The sequence below is a fragment of the Dendronephthya gigantea genome, unplaced genomic scaffold, assembly GCF_004324835.1.
Source record: "Dendronephthya gigantea isolate DGI-Jeju-01 unplaced genomic scaffold, DenGig_1.0 000009F, whole genome shotgun sequence".
Taxonomy (NCBI): domain Eukaryota; kingdom Metazoa; phylum Cnidaria; class Anthozoa; order Malacalcyonacea; family Nephtheidae; genus Dendronephthya; species Dendronephthya gigantea.
Window position 1 is genome coordinate 2376373 of NW_021163019.1, and position 24022 is coordinate 2400394.

Consider the following 24022-nt stretch of genomic DNA (forward strand, 5'->3'; position numbering starts at 1 on the left):
CATTCGGATTCGCTCAAAACGCTGACAAAAATTACAGCAAAAATTACATTCGAATAAAAGATTTTTATTTCCTACTAACTTACAAGTTTGCTGTGATATTTATGTGATGAATGCGTAAAAATATACAAATGATAGCTATGCAATATGTATTGTACTGTACATACATACATAATGGTACGTTTGGGGGTCCAAAGGGATTCAAGCATCGGCAATATTTGCTATGAGTCTTCGAGTGACTGTTAGAAAAAGCTCTTGTGCAATTGTGATTTATGTATATTTACAATTTTGCTATTCTTGCTCCAATGTTTTTGGCTCATTTTTTTCTTTTAAAGATACCAGAAAACATTCCTTTCTTTTCCTCCTTCGGTTCTTGTTGTTTGCGAGCAGTTTGTATGGATATTGGCAGGTCTAAGTCAGATAGCGACGATACGGAGGGTCGCGGGGGTGGAGGAGGGGCAATTCTCCCAGTGGTAAACCTTGAAAAGGTAGAGGAGGGATCGTTTTTGGCTTCTTGATGAAATCGCGTTTTGTTTGACGGTTGTGAATCACTTGGAACCGATGTTTCGACCTGTGAAGGCAGTGAAAACGTGCTATAGTAAGCCTGTTTTAAGTTTGGTTTTAAGTGATTAACTTTGGTAGAAGTTTATGAAACTCACCTCATTCTTTGTTTCCACGAGAAAATCAAAAGATGGATCCAATACAGGTGGTGGAATGAATCCTAGAATATCCGACAGATCTTCACCTGATGATGGAGGCGGAGTCTCTTGCAGATCGGGGAGGAGATTTGGGTGAATGTCCGAGGGAGGTGGGGTGTTAGGAACGGGGGGTGGTTGATCATTTTCCCTGTCTTTCCTTTCGAGGACTTCAGTTGAAGGTTCCGTAGCGTCTGTCGGGTACCAACTTGGAAGATTGTATTCCGAGTGATCGGGTAGTGAAATTGCATCTTCATCAGATAATTGAGGATCTTCATCAGAATCTACGGACGAACGCGTGTCTATATGAATATCATCTTCCATCAGAAACTCGTCGTTCGAGTTTGGATCAGTGATGACAATGGTTGGTGCATCCAGGCTTTGGTTGTCTGAATTTTGTTGTTTATGGTCATGGGTATCACCACTGTCATAAATTCCAACTTCATCGGCATGATCTCCACGTGGCCTTATTGAATTACGGCTTTCTTCATCGGCAGGAATGATAGTTTTTGCACCTCGGCTATCACCATCATAAACACCGTAGTTATCATCGTGGTAAACTTCAACATCATTACCACCACCAAACCTTGCAGCCATTTTAATCACTGAATTCACCTTCCCTACCCACACTTTGCATTCCTCTTCGTTTTCAGTTTCAAACAGGTATTCGGATCTATCGCGAAAAATCACCCTAAAAACATAGCCTTGTCTTGACGTTTCCTTAACGTGCTCGCACAAAGCGCCTACCAAACTCATTGGCTTCGAAACATGCCACTTCGACTTGAACCCTTCAAGATCTTTAAAGAATTGTAGTATATCTTCGGACAGAACAGTGTAATATGACCTCCATGGTTGTGCAACAGATCGTTGACCTGAAGCGTCTGTTTCTTGTTTTCTTTTTAAGATGCCAGAACACAGGGGTGTCACGCCTAAAATACGCTCGCTAGTCGTTAATGGTTCTTTGTATAAGCCGTATTTGCTTTGAGGTCTGAAAGAATTTCTCTCAATTTCTTCATGAACTACTTCACCGAAAGCTGTAGATTTCTCAGCATCGTCCATGTTTTGAAGCCCTGGTATTCCTGATTCGCCCTTATCTAAAGACGTTTCACGATCCACAGCTTCTACAAAACTATCTGCAATGCCATCCTGCACAGTGTCTGTTATTTCTACAACTTCTTTGGGCAGTTTTCCATCTTCATCACTTGAGTCAATTATTCTTTGGAGATCTCTTGAATCAAGTTGCTCTTCGTGTGTTATTATACCAACCAGTTTGTCGCTTTGGGAAGTCAAATTTGATAAACATTTCTTGCTGTTGATCTCAAGCACCTCACAAATATCTGCTCCATTATGATCTCTGCTTGATTGAGCCTCGTCTACCAGGTCGAAGCCGTCTTCAACAGGAACAGGAGTCGGAAGGCTGCTCAATTCAAACACCTGACTTGCTTTCACCGCGTCGTAGTCTTCAGATGTTGAAAAGCTTTCAGAAGCCGAAGTGCTGTTCGCAAAATCGATTTCATGCTGGGGATTATTTGATAAGCTTTGCAGGTTCTCCAATCCAGGGAGTTCGGTCGTGTTATTGTTAGTACTCCGTGAGGAGTCATCACAAGCCAAAGACTTGTCTGTCAAGTCATCAACAGGTTCTACAAAGGAAGATTCATGCTTCAAATTTGGAATGACTTCATCCGTGGCATTGAGAGTGTCATCATCATCATCCATCGGTTGAATCAAGCCAAGAAATCGCTCTTCTTGAGCAAGTAATATTCGTTCCACCTCATCGTGTCTTTTTAGTAGATCTTCAACATTTTCCAGCGAATTTCCAACATCACTCAACGAGAGGTTTGCCTCCTGGTTCAAGAGCCATGCTTCCAGTTGCGTTACCTCACGATTCATATTTTCAGCCTTCTTTCTTCTCTCCAGTCCCGCGCTGCGTTCCTCCCACGATATCACAAGCGCGCTCCAACATTGGTGCAATTCCTGAAGTCTGTTTTTGATGACCTCCGCGGCGTAATGGTTTTTCCCGAGCAAACATTCCCCAGAACTCTCGAGGTTTTCGAAATTCTTACACATCGCATTCATCTCCGTTTTCAGTTCGTGATGTCCGGATAACATCCCTTCGAGATCTGTTTCGTTGTTACCATGGTGATCTGACGTCACCTGTGTCGTCATATTTGTTATCCAGGAACTGAAACGATTGAAATTGGTGTCAAATCTTATATATAAAGCAGCAATCTTATATATAAAGTAGCTCATATCATAACATATAAAGTACAGATGAAACAAAACAACTCTGAATTAAAGAATACAAATCTACCTAATGTTCTTGTGTTCGCTGAGAAACAGTTGCAGTTCCACAGATTGTTCAAGTTTTTGTTGTCGGTCAGCCATATCTGAGTGTAGTTGTCGAAGCATTTCTCTTAATTCCGCAAGCATTATTTCTAAGTCCTTTTTTTCCCCTGGGATTTGGGAGCTTAATTTGGCTTCATCTTTCTGGAAGCCTTCCAGTTTTTCTGAAACAGCATCAACATCCCTCTGTATATACGAAAAAAAAACAAACAAACAAAGATAAGAACTGAAAACATTAACTCACAAATACGTCAATAAAGTCGATAAAGAATAACATTGACAACATTTACACGGATATATATGGATAGTGCCATTATTTTTGCCTAAATGAAAGAGTCATGCATCCCACCCGTTTAAGTCAAAATCATACCTTTAATTCACCATGAATCCGTAATAACTTCTTTGCGGTTGAAACATCTTTTCCCAGTTCCTCATTGTACACGACGATTCTCTGTTTCTCTTTGATCCACGTCTTCGTGTCCTCGAGGTTGTTCTTAAAGCTATGCAAGGCTCTTGAGTCCTCCAGTCTCTTCAACCGCGCGCTGGCGCGTTCCTTTAGGTCATCCCAGTCTCGACATAGTTTCAATATTGTTTGCTCAATATCCTAAAATAATATCGTACATTGTGTTTAAAAGAAAACAAACTTAGGGTCTACATTACAATTATCAACTGTAAAGTCAATAGCAGTTCAGTTCAGTTGAGAAATTCAAACCTTTGCTCGTGTGTGCTCAGTTTCAATCATCTCCTGGCCCAAATCATTGATAGCGACGATCCTATCTTCCGACGATACCAAATCACGCGCGAAATCTTCAAACTTATTCAGAAGCATTTGCGCATGCTCCAAGTCTATGCCACAGTCCTGCGAATCTACGGCCTTTTCTATGTCGAGCATCCAATCACGGAGTTCAGCGGTCTCGTGGGAAAATTGAAACCAAGACACAGCATCCTCCAAGCGCTGTTGCCGCGCTTCGACACATTGTTTCAGATCCTCAAATTTCCGTTCCAAATTCGTCTTAATATTGAAAATGAAAAAAGGATTTTCAAGCCTCGAGAAAGTAGCCTAAATCCGCTCAAAGGAGTTCTCTGTGAACAACATGAAGTACAGTACATTACCTGGCGCTCCGTGATAGCGACATGCTCAAAGTGCCCGTTTCGTATCATGCCCTGACTGAGACTCTTCGTTTCTTCAATCTTCGATTCAAATCCATGGACGTCAAGCTGCAAGGTCTCGTGAGAACGAAGTAAAAGTTTTGCACTGTCTCCAGACTGGCCAAAATCATCACTATTTGCAAAGTAAAGTTTATCATCAATCCATGATTCCATCTCCAAAACACTTCGATAATACTAAACATAGATTAACACATTCTATTATGAATTGTTTTGCAATATTTTGTATTACATTGTAGGGCCAAAAGAGAACTTTATGCTTCCCTTAACGACATGTTATTCAATTGAAGTTTCCCTACCTTTTGCACTTGTAAAGAATCGCATAGCTTCTTTCTTCTCTTTTCAATCGTCTCCAGTAATTTCGTCCAAGAATCCTCTAGAATTTTGCTATGCTTGAGAATATCTTCAGATGCGTAATGCTCCTCGCTCATCAAACGCTCTCCATCCCCCTGGACGCTTTTCGCGAGTTTCTCACGAACATTCACCTCGCTCTCGAGTACTTCATGTTTCTTCATCAATACCTCGGCTCCTAAACAAAAAATAAATTTCTTGCACAGAATGCTTTGACACTTACACTTATCTCCTGCAACAGCAGAGAAAATACCTTTCACAATGAAATCAATACTTTGGCTTTTGAATAGGTTTATCAGCAATGATCTATACTAGTAACTCTACCAGTAACCGCCTCAGTCAGCTATCACTTACCTAGTAAATCTTGACCAACTTCATCAGACTCCGCAACCCTTTGTTTCTCCTGGAGCCACTTCAGTTGATCTTGAACGTCGCGAAGGAACTGGTGAAGGGTTAGGGACCGCTGTAGGAGCGACGAACGGCGTACCGCAGGCTCGGTGAGGTTGTTGTACCTGAAAAGAAAACATCTTACTTTAGGTAAAACGTTCCTGGCTTAGATAAAAATCAACTAATGATAAAAATGAAATAATGCTTTTCATGGACATGCAACTATTGAGCTGTACCTAAGTCATACCTTTGCGTAACCTCGTCAGCCTTTTTTCGAATCTCATCCAACTGGAAATGACTACCCGCTTCAAATTCTTCCACTCTCCTTGAAAACTCGTTCACCCTTTCTCGATGGGCAACGATATCTGCCTCTAGTAACGAGTGCTTCTTTATCAAAATATTAACACTATTTAAATCATTTCCTAGTTCTTCCGATGTCAAAGCTTTTTCTACACTCGACAACCATTCCAAGAAATCCTCGATTGACCAATCAAAAACCCTCTTTTCTGACGCTTGTTGAAGTTTCTTTCCTCTGCCTACAGTTTTTGAGTTTAGTTCATTCCAAAGTCCTTGAATTTTGTCAACAGTCTTTCCTATCTTGATAGAAGCGAAGTGTTTGTCCTGTACTAAGCAGGTCCCTTGAAGTACGGCATCTTCCACGCGTCTTGTATTCGCTGACAGCTCTGATTCGAGCGTCTTGTGCTTTTGCAAAATCCGTTCAAGGTTACTTCTTTCTAAATATGAACTGTCGTTGGCGACCTGAAGTCTTTCTTTCATCCAAGATTCAAGCTGAAAAAACAGAAATCGTATACAATTAAGGGAAAGTAACCGACTGCAGTATCTTAGTCTGTCGTGGTTTGTGTCTATTGCTTCTAGGAAAACATATCTCAATCATATTCTGTTGAAAATGGTACATTATTTTTACAGAGTAACACTGTGGCTGTGTACTGTGTGAATTGCTTTCAGAAAAGCCTAACCCAAACTTGTAATCTTTCCATATATTGAAGAAATACTAAAAATTTGTTCACCTCATTACAATCTTGCACAAACTGTTGCAACAATTTAGACTCTTCGAGCCTTGTTTGTTTATTTTCAGCCGAGGTTTTCAATCCCCTCCACTTTTCATTCATGATCAAAACTGTCTTGCGAATAACTTTATTATCGTAGTCACCAGACTCGAGGAAACTCTCTGCGGTTGCTGTCAATTTCTTTGCCTGCTCCTCGTAGGCAAGAAGAGAGTTCAACAGGTTCGTGTGGTTCTTCAGAAGTTCGTCCACGGCCGGCAAAGAGTCGCCGAGATCATCGTCCATGACTAAAGTCTCTTTTGATACAATCCAGTTCTCAAACTGTCTCACTTCAGCGAGGAACCGCTAAAGCAGAAATGAGGAACACATAAATATTAGTCTCCTGCCTTCCTGGACATGGTAGACGAAAAAACTCTTTAGAAAACAGATTTCATAAGCAAAGAACTTCGCTCAAAATCTGTTTACAACCATTGATGTGAAAACAAGGCGTCGTGGTATACATAAAACTGGCTTCAAGGAGGTCACAACACACCTGAAGGTGATGTTCTTGTTCAAGCAGCTTTTTTCTTCGATCCCAATCTTCTTCAACGCTAGACCAAAGGTCTTGTAGCTTCGCTATGTTCTCCAGAATCTCCGCGGCTGCAAAGTGCTCCTGATGGATGAGTTGGTTTCCTAACTCCACACAGCGGTTCGATTGCCCTTGGTGTGCATCCATTATTCTCTAGCAAATGAAAAATCAATAATGCAGCATCCTCTGCTCATGCAGCATCCTCTGCACTATAGGCAGGATAAAATGGGATACATATAGATAAATATAATGTTCACCTTTCGCTCCTGATGTACTCTGAGGTCCTCTTCGGTTGCCTTCAAATTTTGGGGCAAGTCATCGGACTTTAGATTTTGAGAAAGATCTTGAAGCCAGGAGATGAGATCGTCGTAATCAGAGAGAAACATATGAAGCAACTTGTGTTCTTCTAACACGTCTCGTCTGTAAAATTCAATCGATTTCATTTAACAAACATGTACGGTTAAATATGGGTTTCACTTCCCTAACACAAATCGGGGATTCGGAACAGTGCCTTCGTGAATTTCTGGGACGTTTCCTAGGATTATTAAAGCGGTAATCCGAGCATACCTGTTCACAACAAGTTGATTCACTCGTGCTAAATTCTCCATCATCGTGGTAACCTTCGTGTCAAGATCGTGTCTTTTGTTTCTCTCGTTCTTCTTAAGGTTTTCTCCATCGTTTTTAATCTTTTCAAAAGACTCATTCAGCAAAATCACATTTCTTTCCAGTTCGTCATGTTTACGAAGCAGCGATTCGACGCCAGCAAGATCTTTGCCGTAATCTTCTATCGAAGCCAGGGAGCCCTTTAATAATACCATCGCAATCATTAAAGAGGCTTAGAACGGTTGGAGCTACCAGTAGAAGTTCAGTCAGTAGGTTTTTAAGATGAGCTTGGTTTGGGTTTCCTTTGCAACAACACCAAATATCCTAATCTAAAACAAACCTTTTCATTCATATTGTCGAGCAATTCATCACAAGATTTAAGGAATGAAAACACTTGCAAAACACCGGCTAAGTTTTGTCTCCTTTCAGCAGCCTTTTCTTTCAACTTTTCCCATCTCCGACTCAACATTTGCTGTCTTTCCAAAACGATTTCCGCACCAGAGTCGCTAACGGATACCAGTTTGTTGGCCAAGGTTATAAACTTCTCGACTTGTTTACTCTCTACCTGAATTTCCTGCTCAAATTCCGCGGACTTTCTGTTCAAAATTTGACACTCATCATAGTCGCTGCCGGTCTCATCAAACGATACGATACTTTCCTGAAAGGAATTGACACGACCTCATACGCTAACAGATCAGTTTAACTACTACATACGTTTTCTTCAAACTGGACAAAACAATTGTCATATGAAGATTGCACTAACATATCGTGAAATTGCCCTATTGAAAGTCCATCGTTGTTTCTGCCTTCATACGCACCTTATCCTTGATCAGCATTTCCAAGCTATCGGCTTCTTGTTTAAATTTCACATGATCTCGGGCTTCCTCTAACCGTTGGCTTTTTACACTCGACGACTGCAACAATTCCTGCCAGCGGTCTTCCAAGTAATCCAGGCGCTGAGCAATATCATCGCAGGCGTAGTGCTCGTTTGCTATCAAGGTTTCTCCGATACTCTTGACATCCGCAACAGTCGTTTGATGAACTGTGACCTCAGCGCAAAATGCGGAGTGCTTTTTAAGTTTGCTTTCTAGATTTCTGGGTTCCTTGTAGGAATCGTCCGAGACGGTCTGAAGCTTTTCGGTTATCCATGAATTCAACTATTTGAAAACACAAAGATTGTTCATACTAATCATACAATACAAAGGTAATTGGATAGAATTAAGATACAGAGTTGATTTTCTGTATATTTGAAAGTTGCATGGAATGGAAACATTGTCCATACCTCGACAATATTTTGATAAAACTGCGCCAGTCTCTTCGAGTCTTCTAAATTAACACGTCTTTGTTCAAGGAGTCCTTCCAGTCGCTCGTGACGCTGATTCAATACATCCACTCGCTCTTTCAAAACCTCACTAGCAAAATGTTCATGACTCGCGAGGTTTTCAGACAGTTCCTGCAATCCTGCGATCTTTTCTTTCTGCGCCAAGACGAGCTTTTCCAAGTTCTCGTGTCTCTTGAGAAGTAATTCAACTTCATCAACGCTGTTCCCCAGTTCTGCTCCTGCCATTACCAGCTGCAATCGGACGAAAATATAAGTCAAGACAATACAAGTTGCAAAAGGTTCACAACGTGTTTTAAGAAAGCAAATGCTTGTCAAACTCTTTCAAAATATTGACATTTATAGGATCACAGTTAAAGCACATTTTCTATTTCTTATTCGATTTAATACTCTCCATATTATCATATCTGAGATTTTCATATCACAAAGTGACAACCATAATCGCCCAAGTCCTTTGTGGTATCCGTTTGTTTTATCGACATAAAAATGACAAGGAATAATATCTTACCTCCTGAGAGCTCATCGTAGTTTCCAGCTGTTTGGCTTCTTTCATAAATACAGCGAGTTCATACATTTGATCATACTGGGTTTGACATTGCGTCCAACTTTCATGTAAACTTTCTCTTTCATTAAGAAGGAGCTCTACTTTCTCGCTAATCTAGATGTTAATGGGTTTGATGTTAATGGTATGGTATGGTATGGTATGGTATGGTATGGTATGGTATGGTATGGTATGGTATGGTATGGTATGGTATGGTATGGTATGGTATGGTATGGTATGGTATGGTATGATATGGTATGGCATGGTATGGTACGGTATGGTATGGTATGGTATGGTATAGCGAAAGAATACAAATCTAACCTCCTCACTGGAATGGTGTCCTGATTCAATCATCTCCTCCCCTTGTGCAATGACACTCCCAAACACCTCCTCTCTCGCCTCAATCTCTTTCTTCTTCTCATCGTGCGCTATAAGAAGAGATTCCACTGACGGAATGTCATCAATAACATCAACAATTTCCATCGAACGAATCATGTCTGAACACCACGATGTTAAATCACGAATCTAAACATAATAAATAAGAAACGTCTCAGGAAATGAAGGATACTTAAAACAAAAAAGAAAACCTTTTGCAGGTGTAGGTTAGCAAAATGAATCAAAATTTACAAGTGAGCTACTGTACTCTACACCACTTGCCAAACCAACCACTTACAGAACTAGTTAGATTGTAAAACTGTAAAGCATCGTCCAGCTTTCTACGGCGTGCATTAGATTTCTTCTTCAACTCTTCCCAACTGTTTGCAATTAACTCTTCCTGCTCCCCAATTGCATCAGCAGTTTGACCTAATTGTAAGAATCATTCAAATGATTTAACAAATGTGTAAATCATTTCAGCATTTGTTGACAGAAGTTCAAACGAGTGGATATTAAAGTCGTCCATTCAAAACTAGAAATGAATATTCATTGTATAAGATGACTTTTTGCAAGTTAGTTTATCATTAAACGAACCTTTATAAGCATCTTTCAGCCGTTTCGATTCATCGAGTATCGTTAAAACCTCATTCTCCGTCGGTTTAAGTTCGTGTTCAAACACCTCATGCTGTCTTTGCAAAACTTGAACTGTTCCCGCGTCCCTGCCGACGTCATCTGATAACAAAGAATTGTCTTTTTCTTGAATACGATCCATTAAGTCGTCCAAGTCGTTGGTGAATTTGTGGATCTCCGAGGCACTGTGAAGTCTATCTTGACGGGAGGCGATTTGATCTTGAAGTTGACGCCACATGGACCTACATAATGCATCAGCGGGAATCTCTGCACAACAGCTACATACGTTGCGTAAGTTTTGTCACTCTATTTTCTATCTTTGTATTAGCAACCAAGTCAATTTTCCTTTGAATTACCAGAGAATAGCGGAAAAACATCGCAATAACCTTTGGACTAACCTCAAAATATCCTGCTCATCTTTAATCGTTACCGTTTCGGTGTGGCCTTCGGCAACTAAATCTTTTGCAAATCTGTCCACTTGATTGTACGTCTCCGTATTCAGTGCAACAGTCTGTGTAAAGTCCTGAAACTTGCTTTGAATTTCCTAAAGAAATATAATTGTACACATCACTACCCATGTTTACCCTCGTTAATCCTCATTTGAACATCAAAACACCTCTTTTACCCTAACACGTCCCACTGTCTCACCTGCAAATGTTCGATGTCATGTCCATATTCTTCAGACGAAGCGACTTGGATCTGCTCGTTGATCCAGTCCGCAAGTTCGTCCACTTCTTTCAAATATTGATAGAGTTTATTTGCTTCGTTGAGTTTATTTAATCGTACGGTAACCAACGTTTTTAAACCTAGATACTGTTCTTCAAGGTCCAACTATAATGAGTCAAAAGAAATATTAGTTAAGAACTAAGAAGTAAGACACAGAACTGTACTATGGTGTACCATCACTGGCCCATACTATGCGGTACCATCACCGACCTATATTATCGTGTACCATCCCTGATCTATACAATGCAGTACAATCACTAAGACATACCATGCAGTACCATCACTAAGACATATACTATATGCGGTACCATCACCGACCTATATATATATATTATGGTGTACAATTCCTGATCTATATACCATGCAGTACCATCACTAAGACATACTATGCGGTACCATACAATTCGACACCAACAATGCCTAATCTGTACCACCAATGGTTAGTATTACTGTAGTGCAGTGTGTACCATACCTGTCTCGTTTCAATGGCAACAGAATCAAAATGTTTGTTATCAATCAACCGCGTTCTCTCTTTAGCCAGTTCCTCTATGACGGCACCATAACTGTCGACAGCTGTTATCAAAGCGTTGTGTTTTGCCAGAAGCTTCTGACAAGATTCTTCCTCCTTTCCATAATCCTGATTCGAAGCCAGACCTGCTCTCTCGTTCATCCACGAGTCAGCTTCATTTGCCTCAACGAAATACTAAAAAATACATATCCATTTAGAGCACAATATTTCACTCTTAGTTTAGAAAGAACAGTTTAGAACTGATGGTGCTTCTAGTTTAAACAAAGTTAATTTCACCCAACCCTTTGCGACTCAGCAGCATCACCAAGTACATCTCTCCGTTCGGTACACTTTTCCAGCAATTGTTCCCAGGATTCGGTTAGTTTATCGCACCATTCTTCAATCTGATCTGCAGCAAAATGACCGCTGTCGATCAGCTCTTGACCAACGGCCAGAACCTCGTCTATTCTCTGCTGACGATTGGCCACCTCCGTTTCAAACGCCTGAAAGAGTTAGGTTTTGTATAAGATAACAGGCTAGGGATATGAAGGAAGAATGTGGATATTTCGATCAGTGGAACACTGGAGTGACACCCGAGCCTTGTTCGTCATTATTAGCCCCAGGCGAACATTTCCGAAGCCGATTTCCGTTGGCAAAAAATTTCCGATGTACGTGACAATTCCTTATAATGAACACAAAATTGAAAGTCCATTTTTTGCCAACCTGATGACGTCTTTGTAAATTCTGGACGGCAATGTAGCTCGCTCCCAGATCTTTGGACGAGACATGATAATAATGCTCTTGGATTGTCGAGAGTTCATCTTCAACGTCTCGTCCGAACTGATGGAAAGCCAGAGAATCATCCAGTTGAGCACGCCTTAGCACGGCCATATCACAGATCTGATTATATCTGGTTAAGAAAGTTGAAGAAAAAATTGTCAAAGTCAAAAACGATCAAAACTTCAACGGCGTTAACCAGTCGTGCTTGGCAAACTAAGAGATAAAATGCGTGTAGGAATATACAAGCATGTAGGAATATGCATGTACAATATACTAGTAATACGTCAATTGTTTTAATTTTTAAAAAGTTAGAGTTTTCATGATGCTTAAAAATTTCAGGATATTCTTTTTTAAAACCCACCTGTTTATATACAATGTTACATCATCATTGATTCTTTCAGCATCGAAAAACTTCTGCTGTCGCATGCGTTCAATATTTTCTTTTATACTCTCCAAGTTTTCTTCATGTATTTTAATTTCACTTTCTTGATTCTATCGTAGAAAAATTGTGGAATATACCTTTACTGTTAGCTGGAAATGCTTGCTATATAGTACTTGCTATTTAATGAACCAACACCACTGTACTAAATGAAGCCACAAAACCAACATGCACTTTGTTAAAAGTATGTCACGTTTAAAGGAAAAAGCAATTGTCCCCTCGCGAACCGACCTGTTGTTTCTTGAGTAAGAACTTGACGTCCATCAGAGTTTCACCGATATCTGGGGACGATAGCAAAGTTTCCATATCATTGAGCCATAGTTTTTCATCCTCTAGAAGTTGGTTCAATTTCAATTGCTCGGCAGCTTGACTCAATCTCACGGCTTTCTCCGAAGAGCACGACAATAAATTCGACCACAAGTCGTTAAGCACCTTCATTCTTTCAGAAACATTTTCATGGCCCGAGTTACCTTCTGCAAGAAGGTTTTGCCCACTCTGAAATGCCCGTAGCAGGGTCAAGAAATTAATGAAGTAAGGAGAAGAAAGGTGTTGTAAGATTAACAGATTCTGAACACTACACACATTCACTTTGAATTACATGCAGTATAAGAAAAAATCTGTGTTTCCCTACAGAAGAAACATTGTGTATTGTAGTTTATATCATTTCCAAAGGATTATCAGTGGTGTTTACCTGACACAGACGCTGATATTCTGGCTGGTTTGCAGTGATTTCTGCTTCAAAAGCTTGATGTTTTAAGATCTTCTTGGCAATATTTGCTGGATCTCGGTAACTTTCGTCGCATGCGATGAGTAGTTTCTCGTTTATCCAGGATACAAACTAAGGTAAGAACGACAAGTAAGATTGTCCATGCCAAAATTCAGACCAAGAAACTCATACACTCCACCATTACCTCATTCACATCCCATATGAATTGATGCAAAACTCTGCTGGACAAAAGATTTTGCTTCCGTTCCTGTGCAAGGCGTTTCACTGACTCGCGTCTGTTTAGCACTAGCTTCTTCCTAGCCAAGATCCTATTAAGATCATTTGAATTTTAGATTTCCTTTATAGTATATAGCAGAGGGGAATACATCCGGCATCCCCAAATATCCTCAAGGCTTCATTTCTGTCCGATGAATCCTAGCTACACTCCTTAAATTGGAGCCAATAAAACTCAAAGCTAAAATAATCTTACTACCAAGAATAATCTTATTACCAAGAATACAAAACCTCGTCAACATAGCTTCATCTATTACATAAAGAGAACCCACCTTTCGGTATCATAATGATCAGCTGAAGCCAAACTATTAGCATTCTCTTGCAGCATATGTACTTTCTCTTCCTGAGCTTCAAATGATTTTCCAAAGTCGTTGTGTTTCCTCAAAAGGCTTTCGACCTCGTCGAGGGAATCCTGCACACACAGTTTGTTATTATTTTGGTCATGGTCATGTGTAACAACAACACACAGCGTGACTGCTTCCTTAAAAAGTGTTTTCACGTCACCTGATTCAATTTGAACTCATAGAAGATGCACTTAAACAGAGGCCACAAAATTCAAAAGGAAGCAGTCGTATTGGATATATAACTATACATATATTCAGAAATGGGTCTTGTAGTATTCTTAGCACTAACATATGCATGTGCTATTTGGATTTAAAAACGAACATTGAAAGCATTTTACAATCGCAAAAGCACGGAAGGTATTCTCACATACCCCTGTGCCAGCATTTGATAAATAAGAGAGTTGAGAAGCTGAAATGGCGTTGATTCGTTCAGCGTCACGGATAAAGATCTAAGAGGATATGACAAGAAATGATGGTTAACGAGAGACAGCAGTGAGGGCTAACAAGAGACGCTGCAAATTGGTTGGTCATCCTATCAGGTACGAGAAAGATCTGAGCAGACTGAGAATTTGGGTTAGGCTAATGGGTAAAGAATGCCGATGGTTAACTTGATAATACATGACTAAAAAAAGCCGGCTCCCTACCAACAAGTCAAGGTCTTGCTGTAATTCCCCATCACGTCTTTTCCAGATGTCTGTCAGTGTTCGATATTCCCCTTGAAGGTCAACGATGTTGTCTCGAATTCGACTTGCCTTTGGATTCTGGCTGAGAAGACTTTTCCCGTAGGCTACCAGTTGATCAAATCTACACGAGAATATAAGATGAAGCAATACACAATAGCAGTTCAGTTCATCGTGTTTACAAGTACTACTTTAGGTTTGCCTATGCATGTATACCATTGTTGGCTGAGAAAACCTCAAAGCTCAAAGACCAGGTCTCTTAATTAGATTCTTTCTCACCGATCTTTGTATGAACTTATATCCTCCAACAATGCCTTGTGTTCGTCAATCATTTTCTTCGCTGTTTCAATGTCTTGAGGTTTTTCTTTGTATCCCAGCAATCTCTTTTTCTCTTGCGACCAGTGAAGCTGCATGTAAAATGTGAAAACATTTTAGCCTTCTTTAGGTCATATTCAACCCCCAGGTTCAACCGTGAAGGTCGATTTACAGATAAAACCATCAAGAAACTTTTCAGCTAATTTTTGAACCTTACCAGTTCTTTAGAATCGTCTAAAAATCCTTGTTGACCATAGGCTTCGTTCAAGGAAGCACTTCGTTTTGCTGTTTTCTCCTGGAAAGAGCAAATTTCAATTTACGGTTGTTTATTTATTGATTGCAGCTTGCTTCTTTAGGGAACTATCTTTACTTTAATTCTCACAATGTTTTGAATCAGTTCTAAAACCGGATCTCACCTTTAAAGAGTCGAAGAGGTTTTGGGTGTCAATTTCTTTCTTGCGAATTTGACTGGCCTGTCCTGGGTGCCTCTGAACTAAACTATACAGCAGAATGATTGAAATATAGTCGAATCAGAAAGAAGTGATTACGCTTTTTCGGAGAGAAACCAACAGTAAAACTAACCTTTTAGCGTGTTCTTTAATGTTAAGTAGTTTCTTTTCGAAAGGTACTAGCTGCCTTTCAAAATCCTGAAAAAAATTGCAATGTTAATCTCGAAAAAAGCAAACGTGATAATAGTTGAGAGAAAGTTATGCTGTAAAGAGAGGTCTGAATGAATAGGTATGAATGTTGGAATTGAAACTTTCAGACCTGATGTTTTCTTTGGAGTTTTCGGACAGTTTCTAGGTCAAGATCGTGTACATTTCCTGACAGACTTTTCTCCTTTTCTCTCATCCAAGAAACCAGTTCATCGCAGGCGCTGTGAAACAACTGAGCACTAGAAAAATGAAACATTTTTTAAGTGTTTTAATCAACTCTGTTAGCATCAAGCAACACTTATGTAATCAGCAATTACTTAAAAACTAAGTAAATTAGCTTGTAGGTACACCACGTAAGTATTTAATATTGCATTATAAAAAGCTTTCGGTCCGTTAACCCGAGCCTTCATCAGTGCAATACAAGAATATTACAAGAATAAAACTGCCGAGATCACGCCATGATAACCATTTCATTATCGACAGCTGTGATTGAAATATATAAAAGGCATTACATACAGTAAGCCTTCATTCACTAACCCATGTTTTTCTTCTAAATCTTTAATCTTTTTTTCGACAAGACTCCTCAAATTGCTCCACCTAAAATTTTCAAAATACTTGATAGGAATCAAGAACTTTATTTCCAATCTCTCCCTCCCCCAACCACCAGCTAATAATTCTACCTTTTCTCAATGAATTGTTTTCTGGTCTTTATTTCTTCAAGATCTGATCTCTCCGATTCGAGCAGTTCCTTTACAAGGTCGCTTATCACATCCAAACGACAGACATTGGCTGTCATCTCCCGTCCAAGTTCCTGCGCGTTAAAATGAAGCAATTATACACTACAACTGACTAAATTTTTAGCTAAAAACTGCATATATTTTCCACAATACTCTCAAAGTTTCAAGATTACCTCCAGTCGCTTCTTTACTCTGGTATATTCGTCAACACCACAAAGAGCTTCGGTGTGTAACCATTTCTCCTAAGAATATAAAGAGGATATACGTAAAACCTATCACAACTCAAAATATGACACACTTTTCAGTAATTTGAATATAGCTCGCATCATCTTAGACTTCAGGTAATAATTCCAAACAAAATCGGGGAAGCTAAGGTAGCCTTATGTCTACAATAGATGACTGGAACTGCTGGGTACAAATCCCATGTTATGTGCTACTTACTTTGCGGGAAATCCAACTTTCAAGTTCATCGCTATCATAACAGAAACGAAAGTATTTCTGCGAATATTTCAGGTTTTCGCGTCTTATCTGTTGAAAAGGCAATGAGATTCAATGATGGTTGAAAGCTATGAACCTAAATAAGTTAAGAATACTTACCTGTGATAATTCCAGTAATCTTTGGTACATATTTCCGAGAGTGAGTTGTCTCACAGCGGCGTTATCCCGGTCGAAATGAGCCGTAAAATGTCGTTTTACAGCACGCTTGCTTTTATCTTTAGGCGGGAAAAGATATTTAAGAAAACAACCCGAAGAACATTTGAAAAATGTTTTTATCTCTGTCACTTACTTCTGTTTCTTGACAAGCGAGATGAAGTTGGTGGTGAGGCACGTTTCACCGCGACCTCTCGTTTCCTTTCCACTTGTATCTTCTTTTTAATCTTCCTTTTCACTCTTACTGTCTCCGGAACAATCATCGTCTCTTTCGCCATCTTTTTGATGATTCTTGGTTCGATTTCTTGAACGTAATTTGCAGGCACGTAGCCGCTCTCCCGAGACGTTTGCCGCCTGAAAAAAAGCTCTTGTTATCGCTGCTGTAGCGGCAGAAACTTGATGGGGTTTTTATGCTTCATTTGATAAAATACAAATCAGATGATAGATTGGTAAAACAGAAACAGTCTTACAAGTATTCTGTTTATAAATGGATTTTATATTATCGCATTTATACGTATGTACCTCACGCTCCACCAGTCTTTATTCGACTTTGCTAAAACGTACAGGATCTATAATGTGGGCAGAAATAATGAAAAATATCAGAAGTGCAGCCTCAGCACTGCAGTTAAAATTTATGACTCTAGAGACACTGACAAGTGTTTACACTAATTCTTGCTTAAGTAAACGGTAAACAAGTTTTTTCAATCATTATTCTGCTTGAAAGGTAAACCAATTGAGTTTACCTCGTCTTTATTAATGGTTATTCCTGATCCAGTAAAAGGATACAACGCTCTCGCTTGTGGTATTTTCACCTCCTTTACAACATCTTTAACCGTCTCTTTTTCAATAATTTCCTCCACTTCTTCCTCTGTGTCCACTTCCTGTTCTTCAAAATACGTTTCAAAAGTTGTCTCCCCTTCGTCAGCACCAAAATTATCCTAGGGATTAGCACCAACAGTAAAAACTCAGTCGACCAAAGTGTTCAAAAACTACAGCACGCAGAATGCCGGACACAACAATAGCGGGTGAAAATTGAGTAGGCAAATACTAATACAAACTTTCTTGTCTTCGTTTTTTTTCGTATGAATTGTCTCGTTCATTAACTGACTTTGTTCACCCAGTTTTCTAATATCGCTTCGAAAAGCTTCAATTTCATCATGAATGTGAGCATGTCTTTGTAACAGTGACTGGAGGAAAATGGAGCGGGATTAAGCAGAGTGTGGTGGTTGAATGAAAAAAGAAAGGATCATGCATCGAATATACCTGTGCAGTTTGCTCATCTCTGCCATAATCCTCACTCCCTACCAAAACCATTTTCTCCTTGATCCACGATTCCGCATCATTTGCATCTGAATAATACTAGAATGAAAAAAAACATCACATTGTTTCATTGGTAAACTAGACAGTTTCCTATGGAGAGAACTTTTAACTGAGGACACACGGGGGTCAAATTGCAAGCATTCTTCTCCCAAGAAATTCACAAGAATATAATACAAGTCACAAGATTTTGCTGGCAAAAAAGGTTTCACCTGAAGCGACTGCACAGCATCTTTTAATCTATCTCCTCGGATTTCAAAGAGTTCCTTCAGATGGCTGAAAGTAGTTTGCAGAAGTTTTACTTTCATTTGAATGTCGTTTGATGCGTAATGGCTTTGCCCGACCATTCCTTGTCCTTTTAATAAAACTGCATCGCAAGATGTCTGGTGTTTTGCGACAGTGGCCTTCAAGTCCTGCAAATATGAGAAAAAGAAACTCAAAAACAAGTGTTCAATAACATTACATTCTCCCATTATTTTGATAAATCATTAAGATGAAAATGAGCAATAGATTGATTGGGACCAGCTCAGTTATGTATGTTCATTGGAGCCAAATTCAGTCTAGTCAATACAATTGAGTTCAGTCCAGTCTCATTCAATCGAGATCAACTCTGCTCATGCAGCTCAGTCTTGTCCAGTTAAGTTCAATGTTGATGAGTTCAGTCTTGTCCAGTTTAGTTTACGTAGCTTTAGTCAAGTCCAGTTCAGTCCTGTCCAAACCAGTTCAGTTGAGGTGCGCCACACCTGTCCAGTTTAACTCATTCCATTCCAGTGCAACGAGTCATATTTGGTTCAGTGTACCTCGTGTTTCTTCAACAACCGCGTCAAGCTGACTAAATCTCGGCCGACGTCTTTCGAAAGAGCCTCTCTTTCTTTCTCTTTGATGAAGATATCTTCCTCTTCCCACTCTTGATAGAAAGCGTGTGAAGACATCGTGATTCGTCGAGCTTTGTTCTTCTCCCATTTGACAACGATGATATTCCCTAGCAAATAAACATAGCTTAGTCGTCAAAGTCCAACAGTCGTCCTTATTAACCAATTCTTTCCCTACCATACGTGATACAAGTTGCAGTACCTTGTACAATTCCTGAAGAGTCGCATAATGTTTATCTAAGACATTCTTCTGCGGATGGTCTACATTCATCAAGCTTCGATATTTCTTCTCAATTTCTCTCAGTCTGTTAGACTGCATTGTTATCTCGGTCTCTGCGATAAAGTGTTTCTGTAGCAAGCTTTCCACATCGGCTAAATGTTTGCCATAGTCGCTCGATTTTAGTGGAACCTTTGATGAAAAATTTTAAATGGTTAAATAGTCATTTCTGGCAAGTTCTTACATAATTTGAACCAAGGGATGACTTCTGTCTATCTATATGAAGTTTTGGAAATTCGTCCCTAGAGGAAAGGGCCTAACATAATATGTAAGAGGTCCTAAGTGAGTACCAAGATACAAAACTAAATAAAAAAGGATGCTACTGCATGACAGAACTCGAATTATTCAACCCCAATTAGCGTACCTCAAGATCCCGCAAGGCTCCCCGAACTTCCTCAATATCCCTGAATACCCCAACAAGCTTAGCGAGCTCCAGCAACTTCCCGTGTCGAACAGCAACCCGCTTCTTTAACTTCGTCCACTTGGTCATGATTACACTTTTCCTGAAAAAACAAGCAAGAGTAGATATTAAACAGCCACTATATCTCTGAATACTGAATCCGTTGTTTTTTGACTTGGGAAAAAATACAAAATGAGAGAGTTCTTCCACCTTTTCCTGACTGCTACAATCCCATGATACTGTTCGTCATCTAGTTGTTGCACAATCGACAGAACGATGTTAAATCTATCTTCCTAAAACCAAAAATATTTCATGCTTCATAGGGAAACGAACACCCGAAGTCATCGACATATTAAACGAAATACTTCTCAACAAAGGTATCAGAGCACTGTGTAGTGTATGTACTATCCTTAATGGAAAAAACAATTTGAACAAATGCCCGATTGGGCTAATTTGTACGGTGGAGTCGTCATTTACCCTCGCTTGAATGTCGTGTGAAATGGCTTCGTGTCGTCTTAGTGTTGAATCAGCTGTAGAGATATCATCACCACTCTCCTCTTGTTCCAACACATGCATCATGTCATCTAACCAAGACTCCCTCAGCATCGCCTGCAAACATAATGCCACAAATCAATGTATCAATGCCTCAAGACATGCTCCCTGAGGGATCCGAAAAATCCCCCTCTCCCATTACCATCAATAAGAAAGGTATATTAGAAAGGTTTATTATTACCTTTCTATTAAACTTTTCTGCCAACTGTCTAAGATTTTCTTGTCTAGAAAAAGATGTTGAACTTAATACAGTATATTTATACAATCTAAGCCATGCATTGTGCACGTGGATGTACCTCAAATTACCTGAGCAATTCCTGTCTTAGAGCAGTCTCTCTCTCGTGTTCAGCCCCCTCCATGGCTTCCCACGCCTTGCTGATGTCAACAATCATCTTGCCGGACGGGACGACATAACGATTTTGTTTATTCGCTTGGATTTTTGTATTCACAGCAAACAGATGAAGCTCAATGTTCATTCTCTCCGCGTTCCTGATATGAAGAGGGAAAATTTGAAGTAAGTTTATCATTCAATTTATACGTAATGGTTTAACCCAAATTCTCACAAAACTTTTTCTATTTAGTGTTCATGATCATTGACAAGAGAACCGACGTACTTTGGAGGTTTTTCAACAGTTCTGAAATGTTTAAAACGAAGCATCTCTTTCTGAACGACCGGCAAGGATCTCGTGAAATCTTCTCGCAGTTCCAAGATCTTTTTTTGTATCCACTCCAACAAGGATGACACCATGTTCTCGTACTGTGTCTTCATATCGTCAATCTCCATCATAACACCGACGATCTGTTAAATTAAAGCAAAATTTGGCTTGAAAATTTGCCGGAGAAAAAGAACAGGCCAATTATTCGGTAGACTTCTAGGAAGAACTGTTAAAAACTGATAGGGTATAGTTACTAATCTAGTACAGTTAGTTTTGTGCCAGCTTAGTTTAATAGTTCTAATTTCCTTCTGTAGTACCTCTGGGATCAAAAGAAGATGAAAATACCTTAGCAATTCGTCTCCCACCAGTCTCCTCAACTTTCATTTTCGCAAAATAGTGGTAATATGCTGAGACGTATGTCATTATGGACTTATCATCTGGTCGTGGGCAGTTCACGTCTGATAAGAAGAAAGTGAGAGAGAATGTTTCAGTTTAATAATTCATATCATCGTCTGTGCCTGAAACATACATTTCTACGGTTGAAACAATAATTTGTAGTCAGTGCGACCTACCTTCGGCATCCAAGAGTTTTGTTATACCGAGGCTTTCCCAAGCAACACTGAAGGCGTTGTTGAGATTGAAATCGTGATTACTCGGTCTGAGCGAGTCGTACGATATAAGATCAGGTCTTGAAAGAGAAAAGAGGGAAATTTAGCAAGCTTATGAAGTAAATCTCGATGGAAACAAGGTTTAATTTGATCGTTCTTTATTCACCTGTGTTTATGTATCAAAGCGTTAAATGCCAATCCATTCTTCCAGCTGGTGCTAAAGTTCTGAATGTCGACGCCAGGATATCTAAATCGCGTAATAAGAATCCAGTATATTGGAGTTTGCTATATTGTCTAAAGTTTCTCGCCATGGTAAAGTAAGACTGCCTAGCTGGCTTTGTTACGTATATCAATGTGCAGCCATTTGGCAAACTAAAACCAATGTATTAATACAATTGTAGTGTTAGTTTGGTTAAGATCGTCACAAAGATGTAAGTAAACACAAACCCTTTCGTTTTTCTTTGACACCAAAGCAACAACGCTTCCTTGGCTGATTTTCTTTCACTTGAACCGTCATCCTACCGAGAGCAAAACTCGTTACCTGGGTCCGCTTTTTACAGACCTTTTCAAAACAGAACACAACAGAATCATTCAATGAACGTACAGTACCTCAACAGAAATTTCAGCGATTTGAAATCGCAAGATTATCATCCACACAAGGCCAAGAATCAGCATGCCATTACCATCAACAATGTCCTCAGGTCCTACACCAACCAGCTGAACCTGGACATAGGGTAGACATATGGTATAAAACAAGCTTAGCAGAGTTAATCATTGGTGATCACATTTGCCATGCCAGTTTTGGTGTCATGAGCATGTTGGTTACCTGCATGTATTGCGCATTTTTTAGAGGCAGGGGGGGGGGGCAATCGGCAATTTGCGGTAATGGCAATTTATCAGTTGACTGCCACAAAAAACTGCCTAATTTGAAAGTTGGTTTTAGACGACTGACCAGTACACTGATGAACTTACATGTTTTTGAAGGAAGGTCAATGCTCGGCTAACACTTTCAATCTTATGAAGTCTAAGTTTGCCTCGGGCTATATTAAAACAAAATCAACACATTTAGGAGGGGTTTGTGTTGCAGCGTCACCCTTCTCCCCCCTAGATATACCGTAGTGTGCTGACCCTACCTGTAATCCCCATGAGTAAAATTGTGCAGCAAACAGAGTAAAATACCATACCACTATCAGCATGCAACCCATTTCAAGATACAAAATTTTATATTATTCACCTGGAGGACCAATCTTTTCACCAGATATTGATTCTAGAAGTCTTATCAGGACTTTGCCATCACTCAAATCAGTGAACAAATCATTTACATGTAAATTGATCTGGAAAAGACAAGATGGTTGAACCTATATTTATACTGTAAATACCAGAAGTTAAATTTATCGCTTTGTTACCACATATACCAGTAATGTTATATGTACTACAGCTAATTAAAAGCTGTTTAAGCTAAATTAAAAGCTGTTTGAGTCAAAAATGAACAGCTAAACCAAACTAATGTAAGTTGCAGTAAAACCCAGTACACAATTTGTTCACCGACCTTGTTCAGAAATGAATTGATCCACTTGGTAAAAGTCTTCTTTTGCGAGAGAATTCTTTCATTTTTTAGATAATTGATTCTATCACGTTCAAATGTCGGTGGATTTGACATATTCCGTCCCTTGTAAGTCGCGTATTCAATTCCAGAAATCACTTAAATTCGATCGAACTATTTATAATTGCTACAATCATTAGCTGTCCGACATCAGAATAACAATGTAAACATTTACCGTAGGTATAAACAAACGCATATTCGCGACAAATGCGATATAAAATACACTGTTTCACACTAAATACACTCTAGTTTATCCTTGAGGAGATTTACGTAGCACCACACAAGCCGATTTTGACAATCATCACTCACTTTCCAATGAAAACAAACGAGGCCCGTTTCGGAATCCAGTCGACCGAGTTCATTGCTCATTTATTTAACACTAGTCATTTTGACACTAAAAAACACCTTCGACTATTTTTGGCAAGATTTCGAAGAGGAATTAATCACTTCTGTGTGGGCTGAGCAAATGGCGAAGAAACTTGATGGAAATATACAGCAATCTACATTTCATTATTTGACATAACTGCGAAGGAATTTGGCAGAAATACCATCAGTGGCGTGTTGTGCCGCACCTCCCCCCCTGAAATGAGGTATGGTGCTTTTACGGTAAGTGGTACAAATCTGTAGAAAGATACCATACAACAAAGATGGATACAGAATATGAACAGAAAACAAGCACAAAGGAGAGTGAAAAAGTTCAGGGCACTTTTTTAACTCCAGTACAACTATTACCTTAGTGGAGCGTAGGTAGAAAAGTCTCGCTTAGGAGGTTGCAGTTCATGTAGCTGAGGTTATACTGGATTTTAACATAAACGAAGTAAACAAGTTAGTTTCTTGGATAATGCGTTTTAGAGGATTAAGGACTGTTCATACGATCCAA

The 24022-nt window shown here is 39.5% G+C and overlaps 1 protein-coding gene across 1 annotated transcript; it reads right to left on the minus strand.

The window, feature by feature from the left end:
* Positions 1-72: 72 nt before the first annotated feature.
* LOC114517410 (spectrin alpha chain-like) lies at positions 73-23700 on the minus strand. Its single transcript, XM_028537114.1, is given in 65 exon segments — positions 73-568; positions 657-2874; positions 3004-3221; positions 3406-3639; positions 3748-4047; positions 4149-4379; positions 4502-4731; positions 4908-5065; positions 5188-5729; positions 5969-6310; positions 6498-6686; positions 6791-6953; positions 7101-7336; positions 7477-7794; positions 7955-8293; positions 8419-8709; positions 8984-9133; positions 9338-9541; positions 9690-9820; positions 9986-10263; positions 10420-10565; positions 10670-10852; positions 11220-11450; positions 11558-11758; positions 11979-12165; positions 12397-12527; positions 12706-12969; positions 13166-13312; positions 13386-13509; positions 13747-13886; positions 14190-14267; positions 14463-14622; positions 14778-14905; positions 15031-15108; positions 15230-15311; positions 15396-15460; positions 15582-15708; positions 16007-16066; positions 16150-16280; positions 16380-16448; positions 16648-16734; positions 16804-16919; positions 16994-17211; positions 17380-17426; positions 17601-17795; positions 17916-18044; positions 18121-18216; positions 18387-18587; positions 18975-19061; positions 19064-19156; positions 19249-19455; positions 19688-19826; positions 19934-20016; positions 20201-20332; positions 20457-20499; positions 20582-20764; positions 20890-21074; positions 21277-21389; positions 21504-21619; positions 21706-21786; positions 21987-22057; positions 22149-22262; positions 22512-22579; positions 22774-22873; positions 23089-23700. Coding segments are annotated over 65 exon segments (12774 nt in total). The 5' UTR covers positions 23200-23700; the 3' UTR covers positions 73-313.
* Positions 23701-24022: the final 322 nt, after the last annotated feature.